The sequence below is a fragment of the Portunus trituberculatus genome, chromosome 47 (assembly GCF_017591435.1).
Source record: "Portunus trituberculatus isolate SZX2019 chromosome 47, ASM1759143v1, whole genome shotgun sequence".
NCBI lineage: Eukaryota > Metazoa > Arthropoda > Malacostraca > Decapoda > Portunidae > Portunus > Portunus trituberculatus.
In genome coordinates, this window is record NC_059301.1 from 14,279,754 (window position 1) to 14,296,622 (window position 16,869).

General features: G+C 44.6%; 1 protein-coding gene and 1 long non-coding RNA gene across 5 annotated transcripts in view; one reads left to right on the plus strand and one right to left on the minus strand.

The window, feature by feature from the left end:
• Positions 1-16,869, minus strand: part of LOC123520741 (knirps-related protein-like) — a 104,051-nt gene that overhangs the window by 70,771 nt on the left and 16,411 nt on the right. The window contains exon 1 of one of the 4 annotated variants that reach the window (XM_045283300.1): positions 291-1,128. The exons of 2 other annotated variants lie outside the window; for them this stretch is intronic. In XM_045283300.1, coding sequence (XP_045139235.1) covers positions 291-509 — 219 coding nt within the window. In that variant the 5' untranslated portion in view covers positions 510-1,128. Of the gene's footprint in view, positions 1-290; positions 1,129-16,869 lie in introns of those variants that run through there. One more of the 4 variants, XM_045283301.1, reaches the window with a different exon arrangement.
• LOC123520742 lies at positions 1,145-2,276 on the plus strand. The gene is made up of 2 exons (XR_006679355.1): positions 1,145-1,430; positions 1,628-2,276. It is a non-coding gene; the product is annotated as an uncharacterized LOC123520742 (long non-coding RNA).

The window sequence follows — 16,869 nt, forward strand, 5'->3', positions numbered from 1 at the left end:
TGGTCGGTCACTTCACTTCACGAAAATGAGGCTTAGTCTCTACTACAAACCATGGCATCATTGCCCAGGCCGGATGGCAAGGCGCTGTTCAGACGCCGCTGGAGCGAAGTGCTCAGCATGGTGCTGGTGACGGTGTTTAACTACCCGAGAGTTGTGACACGCACGCACGACAGATAGGGAAATGAACGCTGCCCATATAGTGATCTACTGTGCCCTGCTCCCAATCCCCTAATTTCCCTTGTAAGGTGTAGCCGTGACTTCACTCATGCACGATACACATGCTCTCTTACCTTGATAGTCTGGTCCTGTGAGAGGACCTGGTCGCTTGTCCTAGAGAGGGGCGGCGCGAGCTGGGTGACGGAGTGATCGCAGGAAAGGACAGGGGTGACGCTGGGGGAGGAGTCGTCACCGTCCCTCGAAGTTTCTACCGGACACACCATGTTGCCGTACATCACCGGCCGTGGCGGCACAAGCACTCCACTATCCGACTTGTCACTAAAGGAGTCCATCACTGAGGTGGGTCGGCCCTGCAGTGGCCGGCTAGGGGGTCATCTCACTCGCCGGGGCGAGGGCGGCACTGATCTCATACACTTCACTTGACGCGCCTCTAAGTTTTATCACTGCGTTTCACAACTGTACACAAAAGACATCCCTAGAGGTTTGTGTGGGTGGGTAACGCGAGGCGGAAAGCGGGCGAGTGGTTGCACATGTGGGGCGCGTGTGCACCGGGGAGCGGCTCCCACGCATCTGCCTGGCTACCACCCGACCGTGCCCGCCTCCACCGGGAATGAGGTCATCGCTGGGGCAGGTGGGGCCAAAGGTCTACGGGACAGCCACTTCGCCCACCCCACCCTCAGTGCCACCAGGAATCGCCTGCTGTCCGCCGCGCCTTCCTCAACAGATAAGGAGAGAGAAGTCCTGCAGGGGCGCGGGACGGGGAGGGTTGGGTGCTAGCGGCAGGAAGAGCAGTGGACGCCACCAGCCTCTAAGCGGCCAGATCGCAACTCAACTCTTGCAGCACCAGAACACCTCTCGGGCTGACCCCACGCGACCCCGCACACACGCCTCCGTATCTCCTCCGTAAGACACACGCCCTTGCGCGGCGATCCCTTCACTCTGCCGATTCCTTGAACATGAGTAGTGCTTACTGAACGCCTTGGGGACACGTACAGTCATCAAACATCACAGTGCATTGCGTCACACTAAACGCAAACATTAAACTCCACGTAAATCTCGTTCGCTGTAAGGGCGCACATGATTGGCTGGATCAGGAGAGTAGGCGGTGCATCTTCACCCTGAGGCAGCCACTGGAACGAGAGGTGAATAGCAAGTGACCACTCGCAGTCAGTCGTTCCCGAGCCGCACAAGAGAAAGGTTGCGCTGCGCTGCTCATCTGACCGACCTCTCGGGGTGACCATGAGAATCTCCAGGTAAGTGTGGTTTAAATGACCTCTCATTGTTGACATTATAATGCTGTACTTGGTGGCAGTTTTAAAAGTTTTTTTCTAATCAAACCTGGCGGAGTGGGAAGAGACATGAGTAAAGGGAAAGTGTACGAGAATGAATGGGAGAAAGGGGAGCCTCAGAGCTGGGACGCGGTAATAACAGGTGAAATTTGCCACTCCAGGTGTGAGGCAGCGAGCGGCAGGACAGCAAGGCGGCGGTCACCTCTTCACCCCGCAGCCATCCAAGTGAAAGTTGCTGCTGCCGCTGCCATCTTCACCAGCACCAGCACCAATCTACCTCTTCTTCTTCTCCCTTCTCCTTTCGCTTCCTCCTCCTCCAATAACAAACAGACCATCACACCAACGTCTCTCTCTCTCTCTCTCTCTCTCTCTCTCTCTCTCTCTCTCTCTCTCTCTCTACTCAACACTTACGTCTAATAGACACACAAGTCATAGAGTCTAAAATTATCTCTGGCAAGAAGTAGTCGTCTTCTCTTCCATGACTAGTAGATTCAGAAAAGTGACCTCTCTCTCTCTCTCTCTCTCTCTCTCTCTCTCTCTCTCTCTCTCTCTCTCTCTCTCTCTCTCTCTCTCTCTCTCTCTCTCTCTCTCTCTCTCTCTCTCTCTGATCTCCATTTTTTACGTTCTGTTCTTATTCCTCCAACTGAGTCAAATCTAGATTGGTTAGGTTAGGTTAGGTTGGGTTGGGTCAAATCCATCCTTTTCCTGCAACATGTAATTAAATTCTCTTTCAGACGATGTGTATTAAGTCTTGGGAGATATTGACTCTCTTTTCTAATGCTTCATCAATATATATGTTTTCCGCATCAATATTTTTTTGTTTACTATCCCTCTGTTATTGTTCGTGTGTGTGTGTGTGATCCTTTTTCATTCTTTGCCTTAACATTCTCTTAATGTCACAAATTTCACAACTCATTCAATATATCTGTTCCTTTCCCTTTCCTTCTTTTATTCTCCATCATTCTCCTCTTCTCTCTTTTTCTTCCTTTCCCTCTCATGTTGTTTTCCTGTCTTTAACTCCATTCACGCTTATCTTCTTTTTTTTCTTTCCTTTTTCCTAATCTTTCATCTTTTAATTTCTTTCTTCTAATCTTTATCTCTTGGATGTTCATTATTATATACTGTTAATTTTCTTCATCGCTCTTAATTTCCTCGTCATTTCCTTCAATCCCCCGTTTCTCGTATATTTCTCCCTCTATTTTATATTCAATCCTTACATCTTATCGTCAAGCTCTTCCTTATCTCTACCTCGTGTATCTCTTTCTCTTCTCACTTTCTCTTCCTTCCACATTTATCTCTACTCTTCCTGTGATGTCCCTTCCTCCTCCCACGCTCAGCCTCCACTTAGACTTGCCTTTCTCCTATCCGTGTTGCTTTCCCTGTTCCTCTTCCTCAGCAGCCTCGGACCGGCTTTATCTCGGTAACTGCCTCCTTAGCGGTGCCGGTGCGCTGGTCGAGGTAATTCAATAATGACAGGGAACGGCGGACACACGTATAAGGCACGAGCTTGGCTGGCTGACTGGCTTGATGCCGGTGCGTCTGTCAGCCCTCTGTCTACTATTACTTCCACACACAAGAGCGAAGCCGATAAAAAGAATGCCATTGGTATCTCTCTCTCTCTCTCTCTCTCTCTCTCTCTCTCTCTTTCGCTCTGTTTCTACTCTCTCTCTTCGTACACTAGTCTTCTGCATACAATGAGTCCGCCAGGCAGGGGCAAGCTCGCATGCTCCAAGATATACTAAATGATACAGATCACGCGGGGTTCACTGAGGTAACCCGACACATAATACTTGCTTAACATATGCACCTACGAGCCTGCCATCGGTGCTCGAGTGGCTGTGGCGGCGCCGGGGAAGTCTCCATGGGCCAGACGCGGAAGCCATATAACTGGATGCGCCATTACTTATGATAGCTCCTAAATGAATAAGTAAAATATGCCCCGTGTAGCCTTTCCTAAACAACAAAACAAAAAATCTTGAGGATATAAATAGTAGCATGACGAATAAGGAAGGGAGTATAAAATAGTAATGGAATATCTCAAGGCTTTGTTACACTAGCCTAGAATAATTTTAACCCTCTGACTACAAATGACAAATCTACACTTTTTAACTTACCAATCTCGAACGAATGAACTAAGCAAAGAAGTCCCTGCAAAACATAACAAGACCTAAGCAACTGGACCAACTGCTATATCTGTACGAAGGAGCTAAGCAGATCAGTCCCAAAGAACATAACAAGATTTTAGCAGCTAGACCACTGCTATATCTGAGCCAATGAGCTACGCTAATCATTCCCTGTAAAACATAACTAGACCTAAGCATTTAGACCACTGCTGTATCTGCCAATGACGCTTATTGCTATTGCACACTGAACTCCCACCAAGGTTGTTTTGTTTAGCTTGAGAATTCATGGCGATGGAAGTGTTAAGTTTTCCTGTGTGGCATGCTTGGGCCTCACAACACGCACGCGCTACCTCGCCAGCCTCTGAATCACCCTCAAAGAAGCCCCTCCCTTCCAGCCACTGACGTGCTTCCCACCACACCCTCTAATCGTCATGCAAATCGGCCGTGTATTCCCCAGCACGGGACAGGCCCAAGTAAGTTCCCGGGGGGTGGCGTGGCGCAGCATGCCTCAAGTAGTGCAAACAAACCACCATGTTCCCGTCAGCGCGCGATTGCATCCCTCTACGTTTGCCATTGACACCCACACGTACCCAGTGTCTTGTTTGGTTACGTGCAGCCGTGTTACTGTTGCTTAGTAGTACCTGCGGCGGTGGTGATGGTAGTGGTGGTGGTAAAAATAGTATGTAGATGTAGTGATATTATTATTATCATTTTCATTATAATTTTTATTACTGTGAACTTCAGTATTGGTAGAAGCAATAATAATAGTAGTAGACTGTTAGTACGGGTATCAATACTGTCATCATTATGGACAGTTGTAATAGTAGAAGTAATATTAGTGTTTGTATTCACAGAAGAACAATAAAAACACTAGTAGCCAGCCATATTTAGAGTCGTGTCATGGTGTAAGCTGCTCATTCCTATTTAGTCAGACGATAAGAATGAATGGATTATTATTATTATTATTATTATTATTATTATTATTATTATTATTATTATTATTATTATTATTATTATTACTACTACTACTACTACTCCTGCTACAAATACTACTATTATCATCATCCTCATTATTCATATAACCAGAATCATTATCACTACCATTATTAATATCACCATCATCCCCATTATCACTATCATCAACGGCACACGTAAAAGTCTCAAGACAATACCGCTCTCTCTCTCTCTCTCTCTCTCTCTCTCTCTCTCTCTCTCTCTCTCTCTCTCTCTCTCTCTCTCTGTAGACCATTCTTTTTTATTTCTTCTTCTTATTATTACTATTTTTCTTCTTCTTTTCTTCTTCTTATTCTTCTCCTTAATCTTCTTCTCAATCCTCTTCTTCTTCTTCTTTTTCTTCTTCTTTCTTCTTCTTCTTCTTCTTCTTCTTCTTCTTCTTCTTCTTCTTCTTCTTCTTCTTTCTCCTCTCGATTTTAACACAAGTCCGTCACCCGGAGCTGCCCTTATAATGGAGGTGGCTGAGCGCAGTAATGAGAGGGCTGCGTCACCCTTCGCTGTGCCTTTCTCCCGCCACCAACACAATCTGCTCCTTCACTATCCATTTCTTCCTTTCCGAGGCACCGCTAGACAACACCCGCGCGCCTCAAACACCTGCGCTTCTCTCACCTCAAGCCGTGTGTTTCTGTCCGTCTGGTTCTCTCTCTCTCTCTCTTCCTCCCTCAGATTTGCTTTCACCTCATCCCCGGCGTACCTGAGACTTGCTACCTATGGCGGTGCTTGCTTAGGGAGTGTGTAGAAAGGAAGAGAGAGAGAGAGAGAGAGAGAGAGAGAGAGAGACAGGCAGGCAAGGATGGTAGGTGATTTATGACTAGGGTATTATCTTCTGTCAGTTCGTCCGTCTGTCTTGTCTGTGTGTTTCTCTCTTTATATTTGTACCTGTCTGTCTCTCTGTCCGTGTATCTGCCTTTCTGTCTTTCTGTCTGCATGCTTGTGTCTGTGTGGTGATGGTGGGGAGAAGGGGGGTTGATTTTCTCTCTCTCTCTCTCTCTCTCTCTCTCTCTCTCTCTCTCTCTCTCTCTCTCTCTCTCTCTCTCTCTCTCTCTCTCTCTCTCTCTCTCTCTCTCTCTCTCTCTCTCTCTCTCTCTCTCTCTCTCTCTCTGTATAATGCATTCCTTCATGCTTCCCGCTGCATCATCTTCCTGGGGGAGGAATGGTGAGGGGAGGGGGAGGGAGAAAAAAGTGGCTGTGATCTCTATCTTCCCAAGGTACTCTCTCTCTTCTCTCTCTCTCTCTCTCTCTCTCTCTCTCTCTCTCTCTCTCTCTCTCTCTCTCTCTCCTCATATACATAGTTTATGGTGCTTAACGTATGTATGAATTACACACACACACACACACACACACACACACACACACACACACACACACACACACACACACACACACACACACACACACACACACACACACACACACACACACACACACACACACACACACACACACACACACACACACACACACACAGAGAGAGAGAGAGAGAGAGAGAGAGAGAGAGAGAGAGAGAGAGAGAGAGAGAGAGAGAGAGAGAGAGAGAGAGAGAGAGAGAGAGAGAGAGAGAGAGAGAGAGAGAGAGAGAGAGAGAGAGATGTTATAAATCACAAGTATTTGCTATGCACGCGCCAAAAACATCATCAACAAGCACATCATCACCACCACCACCACCACTGTTACAACCAACACCACCAGGATAAAAATAAACCAACACCAAACAAGAACGACGAGGAGAAGCAAAACGGCACCTCGCAGCTTATCGCATCGCCGTAACGGGAACCAGAAAACCTCATCAGCCACTACAGCCGTGTGCGGGAAGGGATCAGGCACGACGATTTACATGAGAGACCCTTTAGGTGCCGCAGGAAGTAACGGTACAGCGCGGTGGCCAGCGACAGCAGCCTCCGCAACGATGTCCGAACTGCCCCTCTCTGCCCCTGTCGTTTTTGCAAAGACGCTCACTCACTTAAAGGCGCGAGATATTAAAGCCTTTCAGAACTGGAACCCATTTTTATCTTTTTTTTATATGATTAGACGATTTTATTTACATTAGGTAGGGTCTATAGAGGTCAGAAGATTAAAGGCCGGAGTCTTCACTATTTTAATTTTCATATAAGTTTTTAAAGCTGCATAAAATAACCAAGTAGAAAGCAGAATAAACATGAACATGCGTCCTAGTATTGAAAGGGTTACAGGCACGCCGTTAAACTTAGAATCAGAGCTGAAATTGTCTCTACAAGCTCCATAAGGACAACTCAGACAATCCTTCCAGTTTACATATTTGCAAGAAAAATCGCCCTATCTTAAATGAGTGATATAATTCACACGCGTCGTTGGAATTATGATAAATGATGAAACTGACTTGACACTCTTGACAGCGATGACCAAAATTGTTCTTTTCTGTCTCAACGTGTTTACAAAAATGCGAGCTGTAAAGTGTGTGAGGTTATGCGGAAACGCTGACGCTGTTGGACTTGAAATCAGTACCGAAAATTAGCTACTACAACCTCCATACCAGTACTCAAACTTCCATTTCCTCTCTCTGGACATTTTTGCAGATGCGTATGAGGATGAAGGAGATGCTATACTGACGCTGGTGAACCTGTGAACTCCAACCCCTAAATAACCTCAACAGTCTCCACAACGAAACCCAAACTCATTATCCTTTTTTATTCATTCTGTTTTGTGGGAGATTAAAATAGTGAAGACTCTGGTCATTAATCATCTGACCTCCATAGAGCTTTCCTAATGTCAATAAAATGGTCTAATCATACTCAAATCTCAAGATAAAAATATGTCTCATTATTGCAGGGATTAAGGAGGTGAAACAGTATACACAGAATAATCAAACTTACACAAAACTACTGGCAAAACATTCTCTCTAGTCCTGACGTCGCTGCCAAAACCCTCCGTCCTGCCTCGACTGGTTTGTGAGGATGTTCACTGACTTAAGGAGGTGAGATATTACATAGGCGCCGCTGGAGTCAGAAAAAAAAAAAACAGCCTTGCCTCGGCGATGGTCGTATACAAGGTGCGTACAAGGATGCTGAGCCGCTGCTGGGCCTGATTTATGGCGCCATCTCGGGGATTATTATATATCATTATCACCTGGATGTTGATGTGATAATCGTTAGCATCACGGCAGCCACTTTCTGGATCATGCCTATCATCATTGTCATTACTCGCTTTCATGAACTATGGCCATTACTTCCTTTCTCGCTGGCTCACTCTCCAGAATAAGATGTGTTAGGTTGGGCATGAATTTGCACTTGTGTTTATAATGTGAAGCCCTATTTATACCGGGAAAAGAACTCAATGGGATGTATTTTGTGACTATGTTCTTCTGCTGCACCTAACTTGAATGTAGGTTTGGGGTCGAGATTGCAGTGTTGGGAAATAACAAACGCACAGTCCGCTCTCGTATGCAGGTTGGCTTCCCATGTGGTAATTTTTCATATTGACGCTGCTTTTGTACGTTGCTGCCCACGGGACTCCTGGCTACTTAACACACCATGTCCACTTTCTCTCTCTCTCTCTCTCTCTCTCTCTCTCTCTCTCTCTCTCTCTCTCTCTCTCTGTGTGTGTGTGTGTGTGTGTGTGTGTGTGTGTGTGTGTGTGTGTGTGTGTGTGTGTGTGTAGGGTCGAGCTCAATGTTCCACGCATACTTTCGAAATCAGAATGGCGTTCACATATTTCAACACAGAGACAGATGCAAATTTCATTAAGATACAGTTGGTCCCAGCGGCACTATCACGACCTGGACCCCGCGCTGAGATAGGGGCAGACGAGGCGGCCCAGCGCTGGTGACGGGCCGTGGCCAATGCGTTATAAGATTGTTACTGGCGGTGGAGATGAGCGGCTTGGCGTACCACGTGAGCCGACACTTGATGAGTTTAAACATGCACACACACACACACACACACACACACACACACACACACACACACACACACACACACACACACACACACACACATCTATTAACATAAACTCAAATGTTCGCGCACTTTTACTTTCTCTTAATCTGCTAACCTAAGCCAGGCATTGTTAGTGCTGCAGTGTTTTCTTCGTCCGTCTTTCACATTCTCATGCATGACAGAGAGACAGAGAGGGAGGGAAAAATAATATTGAAAAAGAGGAAAAATCAAGCGAAATTTAACTGTAAACATGAAGAAAATAGAATTTGTTTTTCTACATCATCGCTGACACGTGCACGCACACACACACACACACACACACACACACACACACACATTAATTCAACATATCATTAATCGCATTTGCTGAAGAAAAAAAAACATACAATTCAGCTTTGGCACACTTTTCTATCTTATTGTCCATTATGTCAATCAAATTATGTAAACCGAAAACAAAAATCTCCATCATTCCCGCTTTTCTAGTGAGTCTCTCTCTCTCTCTCTCTCTCTCTCTCTCTCTCTCTCTCTTTACACACATATACACACTCACACACACACACACAAACATTCCGTCCTTTCTCTTCACTTCCGTCTCTGATTAAGCAATACAAGAGGATGTCGAGGGACGAGGAAGCGCGTGATTACCTTCCGTCGATGTCAAATTACAGGTGAAGAAGGACGCAGTGATTTGGCGGCAAACAGAACAGATGGGGCGGGCGTGATGGGCTGCGTGACGGGCGGGCACTGTCGGGTTTGGCAACTATAACAACCGGGGAGAACAAGAACCAGACGGATGTTAACAGATAAAGGCATTACCTAGATTATACTTATAGTCTATATTGGCGAGCGTTCTCCTATCACGTCTTGTCAGTCGTTTGCAATTGTGTTCTGATTTTTTTTTTGTATGTAGAAAGGGAAGAAGAAGCTTGAGAGGCGGGAAAGTAGAACAGACAGACAGTAGCTAAATAGTACTTTTGTCTGTACTGATGTGTGTTTTTTGTATCATGTCTTCTTAATTTTTGTTTTATGTTCTCTTTTTTTTTAACACATGAGAAAAAAAAGAAAAGGGAGACTGAGAGACAAAGTGTTACGTGTTTCAACAAGTTTATAGCAACCACAGTACTCTCACTCTCTCTCTCTCTCTCTCTCTCTCTCTCTCTCTCTCTCTCTCTCTCTCTCTCCACTTGATCTAAATCCCTTGACGTTTTTCCATATTGATTCTGTTTGCTATCTGGCAATTTTATACAGCTCTAGAAAATCATGTAGGGATTAAAATAGTGAAGACAGTGGCATTAATTTTCTATCCTCCATAAACCCTTCTTAATGCCAATAAAGTCATACCCAAATTTGACCGCAAAAAATGCGTCGCAGTACTGAGGGGGGTTAAGCATACACACACACATACACGCACACACTTCCGCCTTCCCTTACCACCGCCACACCACATCTTAGCACACCACACCTCGCCACACCACCGCCCACGTTACTCAGGCCCTAAAGCGTGTGCGTACCACCCATTACCCTCGTCCCCCACAAGGTCCGAGAGATACACCTTATGTTCCCCGTAAAGTTGTGTCCCCCACGGCCTCGGTCCCCATAAAGCAGACAACGCTAAGCCCCTTCCTTCCCATACCTCCCACTCCCTTCCAACAACAACCTTTTCCTCCGTCTGCCATCCCATCCCATCCCTCCCCTTCCATCTAGACCCTTCTCTCCACGGATGCTCCACCTTTTCTATCTTTTTTGATGTGGTTTTGTTTCTGTAGTTAATTTCTCTTCGTAGTCTCTCTATTTTTCTTTTTATTGCTGTGTTTTTTGTTCATATCCGTGGAATATTTTTTTATGATACGTCTAGTAATGAGTATTAGGATAATGTCATTCTCCTATGTTAGTTGTATTATTTTCGTTTCCTTATCGGTCGCGTATTTCATCCCCTTCCTCCTGCCACCAGATTTCCTTTCGTGAGATTGACATCGCTTGCCCTACTCGCCTTACCGCAACGAATGTGTCCGTGCAAGTTCCAGCCCCTCTTGCCTTTGCTTATCTCGATGCTTTATCATTACATTCTTCAGCTTCACCATTCCCTTTATTCAGCCCATCCTCGTCACTTGCCTCCTGTACCCTCTCTTCTTTGCTTATCTCTCATGTTTTATCATTATATCCTTTAGTTGCGCCATTCCCTTTATTCAGCCTCGCCCTCGTCATTTGCCTTCTCTCCCTCTGTGGGCAGTTGCCCCTCCCGCGGGCCGCTCAGGACAGAAGGTCTCATTACTGCCGTTATCGAGGTGTAGTGGCAAGGCTGTCCCACTACCCCACTACGTCTTCAAGCCCACCCGGGTGACCCTGCGCCCTGACACACCCTGGGAGAGACGTCCGCCCTGCGCCGGTTTGTCGCGCGTTATTTACAAGCTCGTCGGCCTCTTCTTTGTCCAACAGTTTGATAGCAGCATGTCGCCGTTCTCTCTGAGCGCGTCACTCGATGGTGCACAGTACGTGATGACACGGACTACAAACCAGGCGAGATTAGCCTTTATCGACCACTGATCTGTAGTCGAGGTTTGTTCCACGTCCAGTGTCCGGCAGACAGGTGACAGGAACAATATGCCGGCCGTGGCTTGGGCCTACAGCGTTGAGGAAGGCTGACCGCGCCTAGGCGTCTGCTAATGGTTGTACTGTATTAATTCAGGTCCTAGAGAGACACACGCGCGGCAGGGGAGACCATATGTAGGGTACTGATAACAGATATAAAGAAAAGTGATGAGGTTGGTGGAGGGAGAGGCGCAGCAAGATGATTAGGAGAGCAGTCTATCCTATGGTGATCATCGCTGGACCTGCCTCGCCAGTCTTGGTCTCGTTATATTCCTCCCACCATTGGCTCAACGCCCCTCCACTCACTAAAATTTCTATGTCTGTAGTTTATATTTAACGTGAATGTGACGTTGATGAAGAAATTGGAAGGTAAACATTATAGAGATTTTATGAACAAGAATTGGAATAAGTACTTCACTATATCTTTAAAATCAACAGCTTATTCTTGCAGTCCTTCGCAGGCCACCTTTTGGCATAGAAAACCAACTGTAATATACCTACTATCTTGCAATGGTTCAGTGTAGCATTACAACCTTGGCTGTTCCTTTAGAGCCTTGGGTGACTCTGCCCAGTGCTTAGAAGTCTATCCAACTCTGAGCTAATTGAGTGGGGTCGTGCTTGTGACCTGAAACCATGAAGCACCATTTACATCCTTACCTACAAGAAAAAAGTTTAGTGTTAGGACTCAGTGGTTCTCAGTCTTTCATAATTGCAGTGCTTTCACTTTTCAAGACTATGTGTGTGTGTGTGTGTGTGTGTGTGTGTGTGTGTGTGTGTGTGTGTGTGTGTGTGTGTGTGTGTGTGTGTGTGTGTGTGTGTGTGTGTGTGTGTGTGTGTGTGTGTGTGTGTGTGTGTGTGTTTATTATACCTTACATTTTAGGCGAATGTAAAAATGTAAAGATCTGGACTGAGACAAAACATTTCTTCAGTCTGTGAAAGCTTTCCACAAGGATGCCGTTTATGATTCCCTCGAATTTAAGAAATGTTTAACGGTATGAAACCATGACTTGATTAATTAACCAAGAAAACAGGCTGAATTATGCAAAGGATATATAATGGCATGTTACATTCACGCATTTAATCAAAGAGAAGGAAAAATCTCCAAAATCTACCAAGCCACACACACTTCCCGAGGTTAATGAACGGCGACAACGCTTTCATTTCAGACGCGGACTTCACGGACACGCAAACAGTGAGGCAGCAAAGCAAAGACTAAGCGTGCATGATGTGAGTACTGAAAAGACCCTACCAAGAAAAAAAAAGAAAACATCATGAAAAAGATAAGATACCACCAATAAATAAAAACTACGAGACATATTTCACGTGGAGGCGTTGAGCGTTTCCCACAAAGGAGTGTTCTCTTAGCAGTTCTGATCACACAGCATATGAATTACATGAGATGGAAAAATACGCCAACAACCCCACATGTGGTGATGACAGCTGACTAAATAATCAATACCAACACAATAACACCATAATTTAGGAGGCACAATGATAAAATCGGTACATTAATCCAAAAATCAACATTGAGGTGATCCAGATAGCGTCTTACGTATACTTGTACATACATGATCGATAAATATATAAGAAAAATGGATCTAAAATAAAGAATACACAAAAACTAAGCCAGCACTCCATTGTGAAAGATAAAATAATGGACAATATAACCCAGGAACCATATTGGAACCATTCTTTCCGCAACTTTCCTTGATTTTTTCTTTTTAGTCTTTGAGAAAAATAAAGTCAAAACAATAAACTTTGGACAACTCAACAAGGAACAAACAGGCACAACATGAACAGACAAGAAAGAGAGAGAAAAAAAAACTTCCACTTATTAGAAACTCCGTAAGTATCTGGTCTGTCATTAGCAAAAGGATGTGGGCGTTGGGAGATCATGTGATGGCCAGAATCAGTAATAAGCGAACAGTTACAATGATAGCGAGGTGACGTGCAATGGAAAACGTAATCAAAGCAGAAAGACCGACACAGACACATTAACCTGAATATGCTGCTCTCGGCCACGTAACGGGAAGAGAATGGAAACTAATACCAACTGCACGAGAAATGTGTGTGGGATTTGATGACCAGTGTATGTGTATTTAGATTTGCATAGGAAACAATGGCTAGTGGGAACGTGTTGAAGTGAAGGGTAAGTGACTAGAATGGTATGGAAAGTAGTAATGTTCTTTTGTACGACGAGTAAGAAGAAATTCAGTTAACTACACAATAATAAAACAAAGTGTTATACTTGACATTCGTAAAGCACCAGTAATAAGGAGAAAAGTGGACTGTGAGATATTAGCATACTTTGGTGAAGGAAGAAGCACATAAAGGAAAAGATGGTGATTAGTTACATTCGAAAACCATATTGCGAAGGAAGAAATAAAAAGAAAAGTCTATGGTGATTAGTAGGAATGTGACAGCAAATTGTGAAGTGATAAACATAATGAAATAGAAAGACTAGTGACACTTTACGAACACCTGGTGAAAAAAGAAATAGAAAAGGTGGTAATTGGTAAGGTTTTAGAAGCATAAGGGAGAATGTAGAAAAAAAGATTATAAAAAAGATGGTAGTGAATGATGAGGTTTTCCAAGGACCTGGTGAATGGGGGAAGTAGAAAGGCTGTTGTTGACTCGTGGAATTCTAAGTATACCTGATAGCCTTGCAGTACCGGAACAACTGGGGACGAGAAAAGAAAAAATGTATATAACTGCGCCAGGGTTTGTTTTCCTTTCCCTCATATTTAGGTAACAAAGTAAGAGCAGTATGTAAATTGTAAAGGTGAGCTGCATCATGACTCTCACCCCTTCAGTACCATCCCGCGTTTTCACATTCATTCTGCTTACTATTTAGTGATTTTATACCGCTTGAGAAATTTATGTGGGAATTAAAATAGTGAAGCCTGGCTATTAATCTCCTGACCTCTATAGATCCTTCCTAATGTAAGTGAAATCGTCTAATCATACCCAAAAATCATGGTAAAAATGCGTCTCAATACTGAAGGGGTTAAAACGTTTTTCTCTAAGGCGCATCCTGCTTTTTTTTCTTTTAGTTTTTTTTCTTCTTAGTCAGCATTGCGTGTGGCGGAGGTGATGGAAGGGTTGGAGCGGTGGCGGTGGTAATGGTTGAGGCGACGCGTTGTTTCCACAGGTGCCTCACACCCACCACGGAAATGTGAGTGCTGAACATAAATTTTTGAAAACTATCGGTCATCTTGTATCGGTCACGTGATCTCCCAGGTCAGAGTGTTCCTCGGAGAGAGGGACGAACTCTTGTGCTGTAAATCTTAGGTCACTGACAAGCTGACGGGAAGCATTCTAACACTACTGCAGCACCTCCTTTGTGTACTGTACATAGTAAACTCTCGGCCTGCAGTCTATTGATATAAAGGTTTTCAAGGCTATGTATAGGATTGTGAGTGATTTCTAGCTTTGATTTACTTATTTTCCTTTTTTTTTTGTATTTGGCATAGGAAGCGTGGCAGATGACATTATCTATTTCTCCTCAGCACACAAGCACGATGGTATAACACAAAGAAAGAGTGAAACTTGAAACGAAAACTTAAGAAATGATAAAAAATGCAGGTCCCTAGCAATCACCCTTCCCCACACCAACCCACACCTATCTAGTCCAGAGCGAAGACTTCTTTACCGTAGGCTCCTTACGGTAACAAGGTAATCCGATCCTGCCTCAGCCTTACCAGACCGTCTCGAGTTTCACCTGGTCCCGCGGCAACATTCTATGGTAAATAATACAGGGTTGTACACAGCCACAGCCGCTCATTACCTGCTATACGTCTGTCTGTCTCTGGAGCCCCGAGACACACCCAGACTGAATGCCTCTTTCTCGCTCCTCTTGTCCTGAAAACTTCCTCTCTCCCCTTCCCTCCTCCCATTCTTATCCCTCGGCCTTCTTCTACCTCCTTCCTCTCTTCCCCCTCCTCCTTCACCCATCCCTCTCAGCACCGCCTCCTCCTCTCCTCCCTCTGCCTTTTCCTGCGGTTCACCCTAATTTCATTTTTATGGCGACCCGAGTGTTGGTTGGTCAGTGCATTGGCTTGCATTTCCATATTTTTTCGATTAGCGGCCTGACCCAGACTCCCATTTTCTACGGAGGGAATGCCCGACTCCTCGTTTTCTATGTCGCCTCCAGGGCAGACGTAGTTAAATGAATGACGTGACCGTAGCTGAATCTTTTTTTTATTATTATTATTTCTGTCCTATTTCCCTTCATCAGGTTTCAGATTACAACGTTTCGCTCGACTGTCTTTACTCAGGATTCAATTAACCTCCGTCTCCATCGCCGCCGCTGTCACCATTGCATTCACTGCCACCACCACCGCTACTGTTACCTGCACATCGCCCGCCATCACCATCACCGCCACACGTCCCACGGTAACAACAAAAAAGTACTTGTCCGCCACACAGAAGGCACATCAGCCACCCAAGCTTCGCAGAACTATAAAACAAAAAAATCGCGCATCATATCAATTATTACTTTGTGCATCGCTCTGCTGTTGTACATATACATTCTTTTACTCAGTTCGATGTAAATTTGTAGTACTATTAAGCAGTGATGATATAGTAATAGTTATTTTCATAGAGGGTTCCATATGGTGTATTGACTCATAAGATTTGTTAGTGATATTCTTCGTGCTAATAAATCTGCCCATATTGATACAGCTATTACAAATATTTTCACTGTTTCTACTACTACTTCTATTATTACTACTATTACTACTACTACTGCTACTACTACAACAACTTCCACTACGACTACTAGAATACTACTACTACTACTACTACTACTACTACTACTACTACTACTACTACTACTACTACTACTACTACTACTACTACTACTACTACCACCACCACTACTACTACTACTACCACTACTACTACTACTGCTGCTGCTACTACTACTACTTTTAATACTACTACGACTAATAGTAATAATAATAAAAATAATAATAATACTGCCATTCTTCCTGCTGCTGCTTTACTACTGCTATTGCTACTACCAATACTATCAAAACAATTAATCTTTCGTTCGTCCAAGTGGTTCTGCTACAAAAAATAAAGAATAAAAAATCTGTGACCAGAGTTAATGGATACAATACTCACAAGGAAATAACATCTTATAACAACAAAAGTAAAGTAATACATCAATGAAAGCAGAAAGGAATGACAGCAGGCGAGTAAGATGTGTTGGGCAGAGTAGGAAGGAACATTGACCAAAGAGCAATGACACTACTGGTCTTACTGCACTCCCCCCTCTCTCTCTCTCTCTCTCTCTCTACGTATGTCAGCGGCGAGCTCCATCCTGCCGCCGACCGACACGATGCGCTCGTAATCAATTTGCCGCCCCATAAAAGCTGATTTTTAACTCTTCCAGCACAGTTACCCTTTTTCTCTCCCCCTCCACTCCTTCCCTCTATGCTTCCTCCGTATGCCTTCTACCTTCCTCCCGGCCACTGTTTCTTCAGCCTCCTTAAACCCACGCCTACCCGTCGCCACCTTCTCTAATTCTTTCTCCTTGAGTCTTATCATTCATTCTGAGATAACCTCTGATCGTCCTCTGAATTTTCCTTCTCGCCCTTCCTTGTTGTTGTCGCCACACTGCAGTGCTTGTTCATTCATTCTGTTCTTGTTTGCCTCCCTCCTTTTGCCTGGTGATCGGTCTCTGTCTGTCAATCTCTGTGTGTGTGTGTGTGTGTGTGTGTGTGTGTGTGTGTGTGTGTGTGTGTGTGTGTGTGTGTGTGT